This window comes from Rousettus aegyptiacus, unplaced genomic scaffold (genome assembly GCF_014176215.1).
Source record: "Rousettus aegyptiacus isolate mRouAeg1 unplaced genomic scaffold, mRouAeg1.p scaffold_m13_p_1, whole genome shotgun sequence".
Lineage (NCBI taxonomy): Eukaryota > Metazoa > Chordata > Mammalia > Chiroptera > Pteropodidae > Rousettus > Rousettus aegyptiacus.
In genome coordinates this window covers 107,098,035-107,119,320 of record NW_023416284.1, presented here as the reverse complement: position 1 = coordinate 107,119,320, position 21,286 = coordinate 107,098,035, and the positions used below count along the sequence as shown (strand labels likewise).

The 21,286-nt window shown below is 44.6% G+C and overlaps 1 protein-coding gene across 2 annotated transcripts in view; it reads left to right on the top strand.

Moving 5' to 3' along the window:
• The first annotated feature begins 12,557 nt into the window (after positions 1-12,557).
• Positions 12,558-21,286, top strand: part of TRAM2 (translocation associated membrane protein 2) — a 69,338-nt gene continuing 60,609 nt past the window's right edge. Inside the window, exon 1 of one of the 2 annotated variants that reach the window (XM_016129586.2) lies at positions 12,558-12,816. In XM_016129586.2, the coding sequence (XP_015985072.1) occupies positions 12,697-12,816 (120 nt within the window). In that variant the 5' untranslated portion in view covers positions 12,558-12,696. The remainder of the gene's footprint in view (positions 12,817-21,286) is intronic. The other variant, XM_016129593.2, reaches the window with a different exon arrangement.

The following is a 21,286-nucleotide window of genomic DNA, read 5'->3' as shown; positions in this document are numbered from 1 at the left end:
GATAGAAAGGTGAGAGTGGGCTCCTAGAGCTCCTTGAAGCCACGCTAAAGGATGCAAACTTCCTCCTACAGGCAATAACCAGTCACTAAGGGATTCCTGGCAGAGGAGTGTGACTTATCTAATCGTGTGGCCTCTGGTATCTGAAATAATATTTATGACTCTGTCGATGTAAGAATGTCCAAACCTGTAGAGAATTCATGTAAGGGTTTATTTGAGCCAAACTGATAACACCCTGGGAAGCAAGATCTCAAATGCTCTGGAGAGTCACAGTTTTGAAGTTTCTTTTATACATTTGGAATTAAAGGGAGAACATAAGGAAGATTACATAGAGGTGGGAGAAGGCAAGGTACAGGATAGTTAACGAGGTTATGTGCTCCCTTGAGGGTGGTTATACCACCAAGGGGTCTGAAAAAGATTACACTAGCATTTCAAAGGTGTATTAACCTAGATGCACAAGAACAGTGGACAGGGATTGCTTAAGCCAAAGATACACTGTTTACTGAAGAAGTTATATTCCTGAGGCGTGACTACCCACCGTGACCTACTTGCCCTGTTAGGATTTTATGATCAGAACACCCTGTGAGGGTGCTTCCAGTCACTGAACTTGTCAGATTTATCGCGGAGTCCCTTTTTCATTCACATGTCTCGTATCAAAGCATGAACTGTCACTCCCCTCTTGCACAAGAGAGTTGGAACAGAGCAACTGCTGAGCTCAACTGAGCTTAGCACTAGTGAGTGTTTACCCCTGTTACAAATGAGGATGTACTCAAAGGACAGCTCTCTTTTAATAAGGAGCTCACATATGATTCAGGAATTTCGCTCCTGGGTTTTTATCTGAAGAAAATCAAAACACTAACTTGAAAAGATATGTGCATCATTGTGTTCATTTCAGTGTTATTTACAATAGCCAAGACGGAAACAACCTACATGTTCATTAGTGGGTGACTAGATAAAGAAAATGTGGTATATATACACACTGGAATATTATTCAGCCATAAAAACCCTGAGATCTTGCTATTTGCAATGACACGGATGGATCTAGGGGGCATTATGCTAAGTCAGACAGAAATAAGTCAGACAAAAAAAATGAATATTGTCTGATTACAGTTATATGTGGAATCTAAAAACAAAAACAAAAAACCCAAACCAGCTCATGGATATAGAGAACAGATTGGTGGTTGCCTGAAGCAGGGGGAATGAGAGAAAGGGTTGGAAAGTACAAACTTCCAGTTATAAAATGAATAAGTCCTGGGGATGTAAGTACAGCACGGTGACTATAGTTAATAATACTGTATCGCATATTTGAAAGTAGCTGGGAGAGTGGATCGTGAAAGTTCCTTTCATGAAAAATAATTTTGTAATTACGTATGGCGATTGCTGTTAACTGGACTTATCGTGGTGGTCATTTTGCAATATATACAAATATAATTACACTGTAACCTGAAACTAATATGTTATGTCAATTATACCTCAATTTTTAAAAATTAGTATTGACACTGAAAAAAAATAAAGGGTTCAGGTTTACTCATCTTGATGTGCAGGGTCTGTGTGTCCTCCAAGTCACTGAGTGACAGACAAACTCTGTACCCACCCTGGAACTCCACCCTGGAACCCAAAGGCCTGGTCAGGACAGAAGGAAACATTACACAGATGGAGACTTTAGGGGTCACCGAAGTTCAATTCTGCTACCTACTTCATCCCTTTACCTGGAACTGGCCCTAAGTCCAGAAAGTTTGGAGATCTTTCTGAATACCTTTATAATTAAGGGAAAAAAATATCACAGCACCACCTTAGGGAAGTGCCCCAAGAAATCATCTCACTGCCATAATTTTTCTGATTAGGGAAAAGAGACTTAAAAAATGAGCATGGCTGGCCTGAAATGAACCACCTAAGGAGAGGCAGAGAAATCCAAGAACTCTGCTACCCACAGGGCATGCCAGAAGAGGCAGTCAGGTGGGTGCAGAGTGCCATGTTCCAGGCACACCTCTGGTCCGTCTGCCTTTTACTAGTCTGGGGCCTTAGGCAAGTTACTCACCATCTCTGGGCTTCCATTTCCTCCTCTGTAAAATAAGGCTAGTAATAGTGCCTACTGTAGAGGGTTGTTGACAGGATTAAATACATAAATCCATGAGAAAGGCTTAGATAATTGCCTGCCAGCAAGTAATTGTTCCATAAAGAGTGATCTTTGCAGCTATTCTCCCCGAGTCCTAGGCTATCTCCATCACCTCACTCCTGCTATCCAGCAGAAGGTCTGAGCCTTGAGATATAGGGACAGAGACATCTGTGGAATTTAGCCCCCTTGCTAATCTGGCAAAGTCAACAAATCATTTCTGTTCAACCTGTGAGGAGCCTCTAGAGATGTTAGGTCATGGCATAGAACAGTTTCGTGTCAGAGGCACCGAGAGCTGGATGGTGGGGAGTAGGCAGCCTGACCAGAGAAAGGAAGAGGCTTCCTGATGACTGGGGAAGCCAGCTGATGTGGTGCGGGGCAGGGGGTGGGGGAAGCAGAAGGGATGCAGGAGCCATGAGGCGCCTGGGTGGGGGCACTTGGCATGTGAACAGAGTGTGGAAGGCCGGGACAGGGGATGTGATGTGGGCCTTTATGGCTAGAAAGGAAGGGGACTCAGAGCCTATGAAAAGAACCATTTTCTGTGAAGCTCAGGAAGGGCCTCTCACAGGGGATTTCCTACACAGGGCTCCAGGCCTTGGCTGCCTTCCCAGGGAAAGGTGGTGTTTGTCATGGGGAACTAGCACACTGCATGGCTTTAGTTCAGTGAATAACGGTGCCCACTCCTGTCTCTGGCACTGCCGGTCTCCCTGAGGCTCGTTCAGCTGGGAACAAAATGCTCTTTGCTTGAACCACGCATTTCAGACGTCTTAGTGCTAGACAGGGACATCGAAGTCAGGGAAAAAATGAAATAGAGGGGAAAAGAAGCTTTGAATAATGGTGGAGTAAAGGGAGGTGAGAGCCACAAAGGACATGCCCTCAAGATGGGACAGAGGGGACTATTTCAAAGGTACGAACCTTTGGAACAGAGCTTTGATGTGACCCAGAGACTGCTGGTCGGCCCCAGACCACAGGTCATGCTGACATGGCTATTTGAAGGAGTTCAGTGTGGTCTAAGGCAAAACCCTTTTGGAAAGAGGAATTTCAAAATAATGATAGTAATAATTTAAAAAGTAGTACAATCAATGCCTTTTTCCTCTTTTTCCCAACCCCAATCAAAAAGTACGGTATACACTATTGAAAAATCACATCTCAGAAGCAGCGTGCACCTTCTGACAGCATCTGCCAAGATTTTTGATGAGGCTGATAGAAATGTGTTCCATTTTCATGTTGTATAATGAGTAGATGGAATCCTTGCACATCTGTTCAGGCAAGATAATGATGATACTATTACTAGAGGCATTGTGCTGCAAATATAATCTACCCCCTGCCCATATCCAGCCTCGCTTCCTCTTTTTTCTCTTTTCCCTTTACTGTCCTGTGTTTCCCCTTTTCTCATGTTTACTTTCTTGTTCTCACTTTTCCTCTTCTCCATTTCTTACCTCACCTCAGTGCCCTACCCAGCTTGTAGAAGTCAGTGGGACAAAGCGAGGAATTCTCATCCTATCAGGAGGAGGGGCTGCTGAGAAGGCACTGTGGCCAGGGCTTAGCTGTGGAGGTCAGGAGAGAGGAGAATCTTTTGGTCTCTTCCCACAGCCCTGGTGATTCCTATTGTAAAGGGCCATCTCTGAATTCAGCCCACTCAGAGAAACCTCTGGACCTGCCCCATGTCCAACCGCATCGGTAAAGAATCAAGGGAGACATCAATGTGACCAGTTAATCCCTACTAAAGAAACAACAGATGGCAAGGGTTTAATGCATTTAACATTCAGAATATTTTGCATCATAACTGGACACTTTCTGAGTGCATAATTGATTTATGAAAGAATGAAATTTTAATATTGGAATATAAGCACAGAAAATCAGAATGCAGGGATAAATTTCAAGGTCAGGAAGAGTCTTCCTTGTGTTTCTTAAATCATTTATTCATTCATTCATTTTTATCTACAAATATTCACTCAGCACCCACTATGCACCAGGGAATGAGCTGGCTCCTAAGCCGTGTAGATGGAAAACTATGATTCCTGTCTTTCAGGGCCTTGAAGTCTACCCCAAGGCAAAGTTCTACCTAACCTAAATAAAGCTTTGATTGTGGACGTATGTCCTGTGTGAAGCAGAATCTCCCTGGGAATCCTTCACTATAGAGGTACCTTGGGCACCAATATAAAGATGGAATGGGATAGATTTCTGCATATTGAACATTGGTTCATCTACCTATCCACTCTTCCACATATCCAACCATCCCCTTTCCAACTCTCACTCACCCATCTATCCACCTATCTACCTATTGATCATCCATCTATCCACTCATCTATCTACTCACCCATCCAACTATTCACTCATTTACCCTTTGCCCATCTACTTACTATCCATCCATCTATCTATTTATCCACCCATCCATCATCCTTCTGAGCATGCGATTGGAGGTCAATTGTAGCTCAGTGGGGAGCAGGGCATACCTAACCAATTATTGTGATAGGGAGCCATGTAAAGACAGAATCACAGTAGTTGCATATAGTATCCATGCCTGATAATTTACAAATGAATGATGCCTAACGCTGGGCTGTGTGTGATTTGAGAAACAGAGAGAGGATGAATTTCAATGACTGGTAAAAAAGGATTACAGGGAGTCGCTTAAATTTAATCAAGATACTGTCTACCTTTTACCCTAGTCCAGAAGAGAGCTGCCCAGGAAGGCAGGCAGGGCAGTCTAGTAACGGTGTTTCATGAAAATCTTCTTTCCACAGAGTTCTTGCTATTGAGATTTTCCTCAATGTGATGGCCCACTGCATCATGAAGGTGCCATTCTGATAATTATTGCTTTCTCCTTGAAAAAAGAAAAATTAAGGATAAGCATTTTTGTGGATAGTTTAAATTCCCAGGATACTGTCCATTGAACGATAACTCCCAAATTGGAGAACTCAGTGAAAATCAACACCTAAAATTGTCCCCTTGCTCCCCAAATGTTGTATTCAGAGTTTCTCTATTTGTGGGAATTCTGACTGAAATTTACTCATTTCCAATGTTGACTTGAGCTGCATCTCTTCTTAAAAATGGCCCCCTCTTCCCATCTGAATGTCAGGTGGAACATTTGTTAGTCGTCTGGAATTAATCTGTCTCTAGCTGAATGAGAGCTGGAAAGAGGAAACGAGGCAGTGATGAGAGCCCTGAGCAGTCAGGAGTCCTGGTTCCCATGTCTTACTCTGCCGCTGAGTCACCAGCTGACATTGGATAAGCAACTTGGTTTTTCTGAGTTATTGCCTGTCTGCTAAAGGAGAACAGCATGAGATGCAGAGACAGTGCTAGGCGCACTGGGTCAGGAGACAGAGGCTCCTATCCTTGCCTCAACTCACTAAATCCTTATTGACTACAGCAAGTTTCTGGGCCTTCTTTTCTGTCTATAAAATGAGGGGAGAGGATATATGATCTTTAAAGTAGTTTATAACACCTGGAATCTTAATTACATTTGTTTATCACATATTTAATGCATGGAATTGATTGTTTTTAACACCCTACTCCTCTACATGGAAAAAAAGAATCCAAATATCATGATACATGACATGGCACTTTGCACTGTTTCGTAATTTTGAATTTTAAATATAATAGGAAGCTGTAAGTGGTCACATAGAATGACAGAATTAAAGCACCAAGTTCTGTTTCTTTGTCTTAAAATCACTGTGCTATCGTTGTTTCAAATTTGCAGTCCAAACGCAAGATTCTGTAGTATCTTAGGGTTGGAGACATGACTATGTTGAAATTAAGCCTGGACAATTCCAAACTGGATCTGAACTTACTCAAAACAAATGTGGGCATCTGAGACCACATCATAGTAAAAATGTGTTAAGTTGAACTTTACATATATATTAAGACTCAACAGTAATTACAACAATTGCTTAGAACTTAGACCTAAAGATTTAGGTGAGAGGTTAAAGTGTTTTTATCACTAACATGGTTTACAATTATCATGGTGATAGTAAAAAGGGAGACCAATTTTTAGTCAGTTTTAACATTTGAAAAAGATTTTAAATGTGAAGTAAGTTTAGATTTACAGGAGAGGTGCACAAATAGAATAGTGAATCCCCATATACCTTTCACTTAGCTTATATAACCATGGCACATATATCAAAACACAGAAAGTAACATCGGTATTATACTATTAACCGAACTATAGCCTTTATTTGGATTTTAGCAGTGTTTCCATTAATGTCCTTTTTCTCTTGCAGGGTTTAATCCAGGACATCATTGCCTTTAGAGGTTTATCATTGTTTTAAAATTAATTACAAATGATTCAAGACTTTGGTGCCCACCCCCACAGCCTACCACTCCCACCACCTTGCCCTCGGTATATGCCTAGTTACACTAAACCACTGTAATAGTGGGAACAAGGAGGTCTGATGGCTGCGAAGTTTCATCCTTTGGTGAAAGATGCTGTTGAGCTGGACATAATATGCTAGACTGCCAGAGCACAAGCACTTACTTCACTTTATCAAGCTGTGGCTCTCTCAGCCAGACGCTCTAACAGTGACTGTTAGGTTTATGATATTTGCAAAGCTCATGTGCCTAATGTACAGAAACCAGAAAGCGAGGCTCATTTTGGGCAAAAGTTCCGTGTGTCCTATGAGGCAAAGAAGCAAAAACATAAAGAATAAAGAGCCTTAAAAAAATCATGGTGCGGGGGCTTCTGAGTGCAAACCCTCCCCTTTTTCTTTGCCATCAGATTTTTTTTTTCAATTAATAAATATTTATTGAATCCTACTATATTCCAGGTGCTGTTCTAAGCATTACTGATAGCAACAAAACAAAGATCCCTGCATTTGGAGCTTGAGTTTTAGCAGAATAGAGTTGAATTAAGTTTCATCACAGGATGTGTTGAACATGAGTATGGGAGCTGTTGGTGCACAAGGACAAGTTCACATTTAAGCTTACAGTATGCGTCTACTAGCCACATTTGGAACTTGCAGATATTAATTACATATATTAACCTATGAGAACACTTGCAGCAATTGTGGCACTAGAATTTTTATTTTGTTTTAGGTAAGGGGTAGCCAGGATCTTCAGAAAAGCCTGGCAATTTCTTCAGTCCCTCTGAGGATGACTTTCTGGCGAAGTTAATCCAATTATGTCAGGTCCACTCACTTTGCCAATGACTGGTTTAGGAACAGTCATGTGATGCAATTTTGGTCAACGAGGCATAAGGGATTCTGGCGTTTCTGGGAAAGTTTTCTTCACACTTCAAAATGCCCCTCCTCTTCTTATCTGAATTTTGGGTCTTGTATGAAGCATAGAATGCCTGGTGCTGTTGCAGCCACTTACTAATGACGAAGGATAAGCTCAAGACAAAAGCAAATACAGCGTGGCAAAGTAGGAGGATAATAAGACTTTAATCTTTGACGAATCATTTATCCTTGGGAACAAACTAACAGGGGCCATCGTGTTATGTGGGAAAACACATTTTTCACTTCTTGGGGCTAGTGGTCACATTTATGCCAATCACAGCACAGCATCTCTCATTCAATCATTCATTCAACCAACACTTGATGAAAACATACCATGTGGGATAATCGATGCTGCTGGAATATGATGGTGAATGGCTAGATTTCTGCCCTAAAGGGTCAAACCATCCAAAGTGGGGCAAAACTCACAAACACACGGATTGTAGGAGAATCTGTTGCTACCTGAGAGGTGCGCGCACGGTGTTATGAGCACACTTCCAGTCTACTGCCTTGATGACAGCTTTGTGAAGGAAGAGGTACATGCTCTTTCACTTGAAGGATGGTCACCTTTTAGGCAAAGGGACATGGAACAAGGGCCTTGTGAGCGGAACACAGACACAGAGAGGGACAGATGGTGCCTACCTCATCAGTGCCATACTTTATGAAGCCTAAAAGGGTACAATATGGTTCAGCAAAGGGAACTTCTGATCTGAGTTCTGGTTCAGCTACCCACTACTAATTAGGTGGCCCTTGGTCATTCATGTGTCTCGGATCAGCTATAAGAAGGGGTTGCTAATGACCATCTTGCCTCCCTCACAGGGCAACCGTAAAGTGCAATATAAACACAGGAGGTTATTATCTCCGCTACCTCTAGATGTAACTATATATTCACCCACTCCTCGGTTCCAGCCCCATCCTCTCAGGAGTTTTCTTTCCTCCTGTTGCTAGAGTCACCCTCTACTCTCCTCCTTGGTTTAATCAGTGATCTCCCATATTTCTAATATTTTCAGTATTTCAAATCCTCTCTTGTTTCTTCTCTGTCTCCAAACATGCTCCAATCCCCCCAAAATAAGTATAATTCAAAAATCTTTCCTTAGATCTTCTATATCCCCTCAAACACCATCTATTCCCCTTTTTCTTACCAAATTTTCTAAAAGAATAGACTGCTTTCACTCCTCCTGTTCTCATTTTCTACCCACTGTTAAACTTATTCCAGTGTCCAATTAAGGGTGGGCTCTCAAAGGCCAGGATGCCTGCTTCTAGAGACTTTGTCTTACTCTCATCCTGCCTGATTTAACGTGCCCTTGTGAAATGCATGTGTCACACTCACTTTTTCCTTTTTCTCCTCCTCTCTTCTCAGTGTTGGGGTACCCTAGGATCATGTAGACCTCAAGGTTTTTCTCATTCAGCATACTCTCCCAGGAACACGTACTTAACCTTACAGCTTCAACAGTCCCACGGGAGATGAACCACAAATGCCTTTAATTCTGGTGTTTCCTCCCTCAATCCAACCCAGCAATTTCAAAGTGACCTGTCAAAGTGTTGATTTGAATGTCCCATGACCCCTCAAGCCCAGCTTGTTCAAAGCTGAGGCCATCTTCTTCTCTCTTCGCCTGTTCTTCCTTTGTTGCTCCATTTTTTAAATGGCCCCACCATCATTTATGTCATCCTAGCCCAAAGTTTTTACTACTCCAACTCCTGTATGTCTTGTAGTAGTTACCATATCTAATTAACCCTTTACATGTCTCTAAAGACAAATTTGGTTATGTTTTAAAATTTCCCATTCCTTCCTACTGTTTGCAGAAGTCACAATTAAAATTTTTTTCCAGCTTATTGAGTTGTAATTTAAAACTAAAATTGTAAGATATTTAAAGTATACAATGTGAAAACTTGATATATGTATACGTCGAAAGTCATAATTTTATGTCAAGACATTCAAAATCCATTACAATCCAGCTCTACCTTAAGTCTTCATAATTCATCTCCTACCCCTCTTTTGCTTTCTCTAAAATACTTCTAGATAAAGGTCCAGCCCAAATGTCCTCTTCCCTATATCTCAGACAGAATTAAGTTAGGTTATCGTAGCACTCATAGGTTATATATATTTCAAGTTCTTCTTTGATTCACCATCATCACAGTGAATTGTAATGATGCCTCTGTCTTCTCTAAAAGATTATAAGCTTCAACAGGGTTATTAGTTACCTCTCGCTGCATAACAAACGACAAGTTTTAATGACTTAAAACAGCAAACATTTATAATCTCATAACTGCTGTGTGTCAGGAATTTGGGAGTGGCTTATCTGGTTGGTTCTGGTTCAGGGTCTCTCACGAGGTTGCAGTCAAGAGGTCAGCTGGGACTGCTGTCATCTGAAGACATGACCAGGGCTGGAGTATCTGCTTCTAAGGTGGCTCACTCACAAGCCTGGCAAGTAAGTGTTGGTTTTTGGCAGGAGGTCATGGTTCCTTGCCATGTAGACCTCACCATAAAGTTGCTTGAGTATCCTTATAACATGGCAGCTGGATTACTCCAGAGCAAGTGATCCAAGACAAGAGAGCAAAGAGAAAATCAAATGCTTTTTATTACCTAGTCTTGGAAGTTGCACCATCACTTATTTTATTTGTTATAAGTGAGCCACTAAGTGCAGCCCACACTCAAGGGGGTTGGGGTATCAATAGCCATCTCCTGAAGGGAGTAATACCAAAGAACTTGAGGACATATTTTAAAACTACAAAACGTGAGTTGTCTTATCTATCTCTGGTAACTAGCAGTATCTGGCACTTAGTAGGTGCTTACTTGACGTTTTTAATGGAATGATGTGTTAAAGGGGATGATATTAGAGGCAGAGCATCCCTGGGTAGTGAGTGGGCCAGGTGAAGAATGGTAGAGGTGGGAGTTGGCGGGAGAGATTCTGAGGTAAGAATTCATAGGCTCTATGACTAATTGGATGAGAGGGGTTGGGAAGAGAGCCATTTGGGGTTGAAGATAGCTTTGAAACTAGGACTTAGAGATGGCGTGATGGCTAAGTATACATCTAATTCTTCCTCTACGGGGTTTCAAGGTAGCGAAATATCAAATCATGCATTTCAGAACCCTTTATCTAATCATTCAATTATATGTGAAAGGGCCCAGAGCTGGCAGTCAGCAGCATGAGCACTGGCTAAGCCATTCCCTTTGCTTTAGGTTTCTCATGTACAAATGTCAAGGTATAATACTTTTCTCCCAGGACTTTCAGCTTCAACCTTAATGCTAAGAGGTTGACAACATCCCACCTTTGCATGAAATTCACACAACATCCTTACAAATGGTTCCCATCCTTACACTAGGAAACTACTAGTTTGAACCATCTGAAATGTTGACATTCCAGTTTTGACCTATACAGAAACCAATGTTATGGGGTTCAACCTAATAGATGTAGCTGCAGTTTGAAAATTTGAATACTAAAGAATAAAGAAATAAAATGGAGTCACTATAGTCAAGCTGCTAAGTTATTGAAGTCAAGTAGATTGAGGTATGAGGAAATGATTCTATTTATGTTTTAACAAGACTGGAAATTTAAACTTTTGAACTTTCCAGTCCTGTACCAATGCCTGGATACACATCCAACCTCCAGAAAACCCTCTGATTACCCCCTGAAAGAGGATAAAAGATTGTTTACATATCCAGACCACTCAGTCCAGGTCCATTAACCAGACCACCAGTCATTTAGAGGATTACCACCTCGGACCATTTCAGAGGCTAAGAATGACCGATTCTTCTCAAGAAAGTACTTTTTACTATAAGATCCCTCAGCTTTTCTTTTTTTGGAAACACTTTGGATTCTACCCAGTTGTGTTTGATTTGCAAACCCTAAGACCTTTGAATAAATCTTTATCATTTATTTCTAGCAAAAGCCTCCTGATTCAAGATCAGTTGTAAAACCTTTCGCAGATGGAAACTCGAGATGGTCTAGAGTTCTTGATCTTTCTACTTCTCATAATACTAATAAGGTTCAACTTTAAGGAAGGTCAGTCTTGAAGTTAAATGGAGTTTAGTCCTTTTTTTTCCATTTAGTTTTTTTTTTTTCATTTTCTTAAATTAAAGGAATTAAAGACCAAAGACGGTATGTTAAATATTGAAGGGTCAAGAAACTTTGGATCTAAAATTTATTTAAGAACGCCCTTAAGTCGTCTCCATCTTTTTATACACTGCCATTTTTAAGAAATTGCGTTTACCGAGAAGTGAAATATCTATGGACTTAATCAAAGAGTGAATAGGAATTTAATAATTCTTTGTTCATTGTGTATTTTTGTACGCCTAAAAAGTGACTCCTTTTTCTATTGGTGGGAATAAGGCCAATATTTGCCAATATAAATTAATTTATTAAAAATACCTTTTGTCTTTCATTGGAATATTTTTTAAAACGTAATATTAAACAAACTTTCAATAGGAAAATTATTTTCCTTCTTCAGTGTTTATTCTTTCACTTCTTCAGATCAATTAATATTGAAAGCAGACTTTGGATAAGACGTGTTAAACTAATTTACACTAACGCAAGGGTCTCAAGAGAGCAAAAATGCACCAATCCACCCACTGACCGCATTTGGAACGCAGGTTCCCCCAGGCAGGGGCTTTTTTGTTTGCAGCATGATCCCAGCAATCTGACCCATGCCTAGTCCACTGCAAGCTCCCGATAAATACTTGATTAACCGTCCATTCATTTTTCATCCGTGCAGGGCGCTGCGGACAGCGAGAAGGCCGGCCTGCTGCTTCCCTTCCATCACCGAACTTGGCCTACTCTCAGCGCCCCAGGGCCACAGCCTGCAACCCCGGGAATATCCGGCTGCCTGGCCACCCCTCGGCGGGCCTGCGGCCTCCCCGGCCCTTCCCTTCCCGCGGAGGAAGAAGCGGGCGCCGAGGAGTGGGAAACCTGGGCCCACTTCCTGTCCGGGCAGGGCAGGGCCGGCGTCTACGACCCCGCGGCCTGCTTGGCCCGCGCGGGACGCGTCCGGGCCGCAGTAGCCAGAATGCGGCCGAGCGCGGCGCGGGCGCGCAGCCAAGGGAGCCCGGCGCGAGGGGCACCGGGGCCGCGCGCACCCGCCCCAGCCGCGGAGCGACCCCGGCGGCGCGAGGGTTAAGCGCGCGGGGGGCGGGGCCGAGCGCTCAGCCCGCGGAGTGCGGGCCGCGGCTGAGGAGGGGGCTGCGGCCGGGGGCGGTTCCGGGCGGCGGGGGCGGGGGCGGACGGAGGAAGGGGGCGGGCCCCAGAAGTTCTTGGGCGCTTGGCCGGCGGGCGGGAGCGCGGCGGGCCGGCGGGCGGACCGGGCCGGGGCTGGAGAAGTTTGCGCCGCGGCTCCTGAGCGCAGGGTGCGGGCCCGGCCGGCCGCTGCGCGCCCGCTGCCATGGCTTTCCGCAGGAGGACGAAAAGTTACCCGCTCTTCAGCCAGGAGTTCGTCATCCACAACCACGCGGACATCGGCTTCTGCTTGGTGCTCTGCGTCCTCATCGGGCTTATGTTCGAGGTGAGCGAGACTGGGGAAGGAGGGTGCCCTTTCTTGTGCGACGCCCGGCAGATCCCTGCAGGTCGCCGGGATCCTCGTCTGAGCTGGGACGCGGGGCTGCCATGTACGTTTTCTGCACCCCTGGCTTTGTGCACTGTACCCCGTTGGCCTCCTAGTCAGCCCAGACACCACCTCCCTCCCCCAACCCCGCCGGCTCCGCGGACCCCTTGAGCACCCACCATATCCTGCAGCGCTCTCTGCAGCTCTGAATCCTACTCCTGGCCTCGAACCAACCGCAGCACTGCCACCCTGGGCCGACCAGTGGGGTTTCCTTTCTGGTGTCCGGGAGCCAAGCCCGGAGACTCCCAGACCCGCAGTCATTGCACAACTCCGTCTCCCAAGAGGAGGCTGCCAGCTCTTCCGGGCTTTTCCAGTGGGAGGGACCCCGACCCTTTTCCACCTCCCACCGTATTTTCAGGGTCTTTTACATCTTTAGTTCTGGAATGTTGCTAGGAGTCTTCACGTGGTGCCCTGGCCCCATACCAGCAGAGCCCTTCTGCCGCCCTCCCCACGCGGCCCCTCCACCTTTTTTTGCTCTTGCCTGAAACGCCAGTTTTCATATACCCTTTATCACTCTGTGGACTGTTCCTTTAGATCCGTCTTTGGTGGACCCAGAGCTTCTCCCTGTTACAGGGCCAAGGAGAGGGACCGGGATACCCTTGCTTTTAGGGGAGAAGTGATGCTCTCAGAGCTTTGAGAGTATTGTATCGGGGAGAAGACGGAGTCCTATCCCCCACAGCCACGAGTTACTGCAGGCCTCACAGAACTGGGACTTTTAGTAAGCCCCAGGGGGTCAGGATCCCAGGGATGTGATGGAAAAGGGCTTCCTGCACCCAAGAGAGGGAAAAAACTGATATTCAAAAACGAGAACTGGAGGAAGCTGAGTATAGGGCTTGCTGTCGGTATATCTTGTCTCAAGAGTGAGATACGTCAGTGACACTCCCCTCACTATCACAGTGGTCTACTCCGAGGCAGAGCCTTGTCCTCCCTTGTGGGTAGGGTTGCTTATCGGCATTCTCAGGAATGGGATTAGGAAGCTGTAACCATTTGTAAACTAACTTGTGGATGGAGGATTCCTAGTGTGGCTAATTTCTCCTTCAGTGTCTCTGTCTCTGGGCTCCCTATCCCCTCTCCATGGATGACAAGGGTCCTAATTGGCCAGTGAAGCTGCTCTCAAGCTGGAGACATTCTTATGGTGGCCGAGTCGAGGTTAGATTGGTGAGGGTCCCTGGCTGGGCTTCAGCGTCTGTAGGAAATAAACTTGAGATTAGGATTGGGATCTGCTCTTCAGATCTTGGTAGTGCTCTTTTATTTCAATCCCTCCCTCCTTTCTCCCACCCCCGCAGCTCTAATGGTATATTGGAAAGGGCTTTGTTAAGCCAGGGTTGTTCCTTTGTCCCAGTCCCTGCTCAATCACTAATCTTTCCCTGCAGCCTCAGTTTCCCCATTGTTAGTAAAAACTATCTTCCTCGTGGGCTTATTGTAAGATTTAACTGAGCTCATGTAAGCAACAAAAGCCATAACATATTCTACAAATGTGAAAACAAGTCGCTTTACTCCTGAGGTCCTAGTATTATTTATCATAATAATAGATTAACAAAATAAGAGAGAATATGTTTTGTCCAGCAAATACCCTCTGTCCTATTTGTATCTATTTGCTGTCCTCCATTCTAAGAGGCCTCCCAGTGCCGTGTCACCAGTCTTGGAGGGTGTGGTTGGAAAGACACACGTGACAGCTGTAGACCTCATAGCCACACGCTCTGCAGCCAGCGAAGTCTCTTGCATAGCCTTATGGTTCTCTCTGCTGTATTTCTGGCATTTGTTCAGATTTGTGGCTCTACCTGCTCTATCTTTGTTCAAAAAGAGCTGCCTAATATTTAAGCTTGGTACATCCTGCCTTCCCTGCCTCTGTAGTCTTGGAAAGGCCAGTATATTAAACCTGGCACTCTGGGAGTTGAAAAATACTAGGAGCCCTTACTCCGAGTACCTAACAAAAGAGAAAAGGCCCAAAGAAGGAAACAATAACAACAACAACAACAAAACTTCTCTCCACCCTTTGTTGGATTTGGACTGGGGAGTGTGGAACAGGCCTTGGCTGACATACTTGCAGGCTCCCTCTTCCTACCACCCTCATCCTGTAGAACCTTGGACCTGTGCCTCTGGGCTTATAGGGCAGGAGTCTCTTTCTGGAAGGCACATTGTGGGATTGCTGGTATGTGCTGGTCCGGGAGAAGGAGGGTTGTGCAGCACCTCCCTTATGAAGGATGTGTGTTCTGCTGTGCTATGTACATAGTAGATTTTCATTGTCTATTCCTACTGAGTCTCCACAGAGATAGGTATTTGGAAGGGAACTCAGATTTTTGGAACTCTGCTTTCCCTACCAAATGAGAGCAGAAACGGCTCATTTATTTCTAGGGTCCTCAGAGAAACACATGTGGGCATCTTTACATTTGTAGTAAAGCCAGGGGTCTTGCCTCATAAGCCAGCACAGGACTTACTAAATGTCACTTAGAGTCTTTTGGGTTCTCCCCTGGAGGTGTGGTGTCTATGTGTATATATAGGGATATATATAGAGGGAGCAGTCCGGCATTAACACGCTTTTTCTAGAAGTGAGGACAGAAGGAGGTGGAAAGGGAAGGAGGAAACCGGAAGAGAGGAGAGGTGGCAGGTTCTTGGCTTTCTAACTTGGGCACAGCTAGAATTCCTTCATTCAGAAGCTGAGTCAGGAAAACTCATTTATAATTCTTTCCACAAAGAGTGAGTCTCCTGGCCACTGCTGCCTCTGGGGTCCCCTGCCCAGCCTTTGCCAATGAACTGGGCCCCTCTCCTCAGACCGGAGGCAGCACCTTACCGATCTCTATCTCATTCCTGCCTTGCCACTTCTCCAGCTGGCTAGTTTTCCCCTCAGACACCCCAGTACTTCAGTTCTGTCCCCTGGGAGATGATGACTCCAGTTCCTCCCCTTGGGATCACTTCCTTTTGGGAATACACATGAAAGGGTGAATCTCCTCTTCTTTTTGGTTTAGTTTTGGGCCATGCTAAGATTCCGTCTCCCATTTACATACAAGTTAGGGGGCAGGTTCTTTACCCTGAACTCAGGTTTTCTTTCTGTCCTGCAGGCTGTTTGGAATAGAGCTGTTATGTGCAGCCACAGCACTTGGCTAAAAAATGTCAGGAATGTGGAGCTTTATTTTCCCCCTCCTTCCCTTCCAGCTTTCTCTTTCTTAACTCTGCTTTGGGAGAGGTGGTACAAGGGGAGTTTTCTGCTCAACAGTTTAGTCCTTCAGTCCTGTCTTAGGTGGAGTCCTGCCTGACTGTCCTTTAGGGTGGGCGGCCAGTTGGGGTGTGTGTGTATCACCAATTGGGGTGTGTGTGATGCGTGTGTCAGATTTGAAAGCAGTCTCTCCCACTACTCCCTTTCTCTTCAATTTCCAGTGTCCCATTCAGTGCCACGTTTCAAAATGAAACAGGCAGGGAGAGAGGGAAACTCTCATTAGCACATACAGAATGAGAAAAAGGGGGTGCATGGAGCAGAGAGAAAGCAACTTACACATTACCTCTAAAATGTCATTTCTTGACAGAAACTTTGCTTATTTTAAAGCTCATTTGCAAGCTCTGCTGGCTCTGCAACAGGGAAATGTTTCTAAAATTCTGGGCCCATCATTTGTAATTTTGGTTCCTGTTTGGTCTGTGATAACTTCAAAGTTTAGGACTTGGAGGAATTTTGCGGTAGTGGCTGGTGTTTGGTTTTTCATTGTTTTGGAGCCAGGTGTGGTAGAGTGACCATTTCTCCAGAAACTTCCTTCTTCCCTGTATCTAATTGACTTGTCAGGGTGGTGTATTTGCAGCATGTACAGTGGAAGCCCGTAGTGTTGCACATCTTAGCATGTGGGTTCTATGGCACCAGTTCACATCCTCCCAGATATACCTTTAGGCATCATAATCCAAAGTGAGGCTTCTGGTCCTGTCTCTTAATATTAGCATTATAAAACAGGCCTGATAATATTGTGTTAATACAAAGAAGTATATAAACAGCACATATGTGGACATATGTTGTCTTTCTTTGACTAACTTTTAATGCACATTTGAAGACTTCCCTTTGCAAGCTTTTATAGTTCCTGGCTTTACACATCTTCCTCTCTAGCCTCTGACGTGGTCCACCAGTAGTGTACCGGAAAAATTAGTCAGGGGAAACTGGGAAGGATTGCTGATTCTCTTGGGTGCCCTTGTTCTGTGGTTGGATTTCTACATTCATTGCTCAGTGATCTGAGCAACAGAGCAAAACGTTGGAACTAGTTCCTCTCCTGGTATGTCCTCAAGCATCACCCTGTCCTACAGGACACAAGGCACATCTGTTATCCTTATTTCTTTCCTTGGCAAAATGTGATAGCCAGGAGGGTGGCATTAGTGCGTTATTAACCCTGACTGCAGGATGAAGACTGATACCTGTCTAGATGCCCAGCCCTGTGCCTGGCACAAAGGCACTTAACCCAGAGTCTCAACAACCACGCTGTCGGATCTGAGTAGACCTTCTACCATCAGACCAGCTCATTGTATTTCGTTTTAGATGTGAAACGCTTTGCGATGAGCCCTTTCCCCCCAAGTTCTCCACTGCTAGTTGTCTGCTTTCGTCTACAAGAGTCCCTCTTTTCCTCAGTGAGCCTGTGATGCAGCTGCTCTACCTCTGTTTTCTCTGCCATCCACCTTACGAGAGCACGGGCTGTGGGTGCTGGAAGATCTTGGTGCTGTGCTGCCACTGTCAGCTGTGCGGAGGAGGAAAAACCATGAGGAGGCTGCCCCGCAAGCCCAATAGGGGCCACTTTTCTTTTGCCCCCTCTGTTTTCTGAACCCTCAGTTGCTCAGTTCTTGGGGGCACTGCCCAGACCGGTCGCAACAGAGCGCTTTAGTCCTGACTATTTGTAGAGTAACATGTGTTGCTATGGTGAAAACTTCACTCTGGCAAGCATGAGCTTCTTTATGATCTGCTTCCTCATGGGCAGGGGCCCCAGAAATCACTCTGTGGCATAACTGATGTACCTCCCATTCCCACCCTGATAAATGACAAAGCCCAGAGGGTTGATAAGACTGGATTAGAGTTCTCAAACTACAGAATTGCTTTCTAATCAGAGAGAGCACTATTAGCAGGCTTTGGTGGGAACTTTCCTGATACTATCTCTTAACCTTTTTATCCAGTGCTGTGTATCTGGTATCCAGTGATACCTACCTAATGGTTAAGGAAAGGAAAATAAAACAGTAAAACGACTAACATGGCTCCTGACACAGCTTCTTATTTCATGAGCAGACTTTTATCTTTTATAAATCTAATGCTTTGCCTTGATTTACCTCCACTGTGTCAAATGTCCCCACATAAAAGAGAATCAAGCCTGACAGTCACAACCAGTTAACATTGTGAGTTAGTTGTGTGGTTTAGAGAGCTTTGCAGGAGGCTCTTCTGGATAATGTAGGTTCACACAGCTTTCCTTGCTTTTCACTAGAGGAAATGTAGCCAGATCGTAAGTGGGGGTCTCTTAGGCCTCTGGAGCCCTCCAGTGAGTTTGTGGGAGCCCAGGATTAGGTGAGGTGCTGTTCTGTGGCTCTCTACCCTGAGCCACGTTGCCTCTTGACAGCTTTCCTCAATTGTCTTGAGGAGTTGGCAACACTTTACATCTGTGAAATGCTTTACTAGCTTCACCCTGTAATCTGGATGGTTTATGAGGGTTGTCATACCCATCCAGAGCCTGGCTTCTAGAGGAGAGACTTGGCTGAGGACCATCCGCTCCGAGTTACAGAGTTGGAGCCAAAATGAGAATTCAGCCACGTCTGGCTCACATTTAGAGCTCAGCCCCGGTGCTTCCACAAATGGAGCGCGTCTACAGGAATGTAGCCACAGGCTGCTTTATTTTTCTTTGTCTGAGTAGAATCTGTTTATTACCTGGAAGTAATGTCTGTGTGTCATTGTTCCACTTGGAGGCTTTTCTGCCTGGAACAATCATCGAAATTTGCATCTCCCTGAAAGAGACTACAGAGAATTACTCAAATGTGTGTATCACATGTGAACATAGGCAAATGGGCTTTACCTGCTGTTAAAATTACTGCCTGTTATTAGCCAACATCTGTGTTAAGAGTAGCTGCCTCTGGCTGTTTTATTTTCATTGCCCTTATCGTCAGGTTAATATTGTGGCCATAGCTCAAGGGCACATCTTTTCTTTGCCTTTTACAAGTTTAAGGGTGAAATGGAAACCAAGAAGTAACCTTCTGTGTTTACAGAAGAGGGAAATAAGACTCCCCCTTCCCTAGGACTGGGAGATTTGGCCAGGACAGTAAGAGTGAATTTTTAGCAAACTCTAGGGGCTCGAACCCACATCTTCTGACTCAAGTCCACTGCATTTTCTACTTACACATATGCCTACTGGAATTCTAGACACGACCTTTGTGTAGAAGACTTGAAAATGATATATCTTTCTTAAGTGTGCTGGGTTCATTTATTTGGCAGATGTTTACTGAGTGCCTGCTGTTTGCCTGTGTTGAACTCTGGAAATGCAGATGAATATGGTGGGGTCCCTGTCCTCAAAGAGGTCACATTGTGGTTGCTTAAAGCTGATAAACTATTATGGATAGGAGTCAGGTCTTGAACCCGATGTAAGTGGCAGGTGCAGCTTACACACTTATAGAGTGTTTGTTGGGTCACAACCTCAAGCGATTGCTATTGGTGGAAAGGCAGTGGTTTATTGACTTGAGACCTAACACCCTGAGTCAGTAGTCAGAGGAGAGGAGTGGCAGTCACTTCTAGATATCTTGTGAGGCATAGCTGGGACTCTTGTACCGTATAGCCTAGTGAATAAATGAAATGACCAAAGGCAGTGTGTGCGTGTGTGTGTTTGCATGCGCCTATCTGCGTGCCCATGCATAGGTGCAATTTCTAGTACTAGGAGGCCTTTATTGATTGAAACCTTAGTTGAGGTTAAAAGAACTTCCATATGGCTTCCTAAGATTTTTTTACCATCAAATTCCAACATGATCTGTAAAGTTCCTTTTCAGTTTACGGAGGTGACAGTCATGCCTGGGGTGAGAAGGACAAAATCCTTTAAGCCTCAATCACCCTGTCTTTGAAGTAGGAAGATAGTTTTGAAATAAAACTGAATTTTGCAAGGGCAAGGTGTTATTAATTTAATCAGTTTTTCCTTAATGTTTATTATAAAGATGTAGATACTCTTTTTATAGAGACTTTGTAGTGACTCAACCACCATTTTGAGGACTTCTGTGGCTTTGGGGGAGGGAGAAGGGTGTGCCTACCTCAGGATAAAGGGTAGAGATGTAAGTTTTACAAACATGCCCCTCCTTCCTCTGGTGACCTCCCGCTTGCTTTGCAGAATGCCCAGGGCTGGTTAGTCAACAAGTGTTTACGGTCTGGTCTCTCTGCCTCCTGCAGTGCTGGAATGTGCCAGAAGATAGCATTGAGAGTCAATGAGAATGTAGAATGTGGCTTTAGGATTAGAGATGCCAGGGATGTCTTATCAGCTCCTTTCCTGAAGGTTAAGAGCAGTCAGGGGGCTCCTGACCTGGAGGAGCATTCCTAGGATAAACAGCCTCCCTTCAGCAATTCCTGGAGTCCTGCAGGAAATTGCAGGCTTGCTTCACAATGCCTGGTTTCCTGCTGAGAATTCCTCTGAGCTTGGAGCAGAATTGAACTTTTCAGACCCAACACTTCTGGAGTTTTGAGTATATTTTGTTTGTAGTCTGACTTTGTACTGGATCAACTTTTGACCTCGATGGGCAGGCAATAACTTGTTTATATGGATTTTGTGACCGTTGTTTGGAAGAGGGACGTTGATATGGAAAGGAATGGTTGATAGCTGAATTTTTTTAAAATTGTAGTTTGGCATGAAGTGTGAACATGCACTCGTCTTCCAGAGTCCTTGAGACATGAGTTGTGGCTGGAGCAGGGAGGTGTTTGGTGGACGGGTGAGGACTGGGACCTGGGAGGCCTGGTTCTTCCCCAGGCTCTGCTATTAAGTAGCTGTGGGGACCAGGTCAGCCCCTTCACCCCTCGGTCCCACTTGCTTCCTGGGGGTGTCAGCTATCTTGTGGCTCAGTCATGGCTTCTTAGCATGGTTATGCAGAGCAGGGCTGGAATATGTGTGTGAAACTTAAATTGTCACTCAGAAATTGGGAGAAGAGGGAAGGAGGCACCTCTCCCCCACAGCTCTATAGATTTAGGATTAGTCAAAATAAAGTTGTGCCTCCATTGAGTTAGTGTCTCCACTTCTAGGTTTCATTTCTTGTTTGAGTTGCAATCAGTTTCTAGTCTAAATTTGGTTTTGACATATTATACAGCTTAGCGGAACCAGTAGTGGGGAAAGAGAAAATCCATAAATTAGAAAGGAATCGTTAGGAGTTAGGAGTGGCAGAGGGCGTTGGCTTGGTTTGTGAT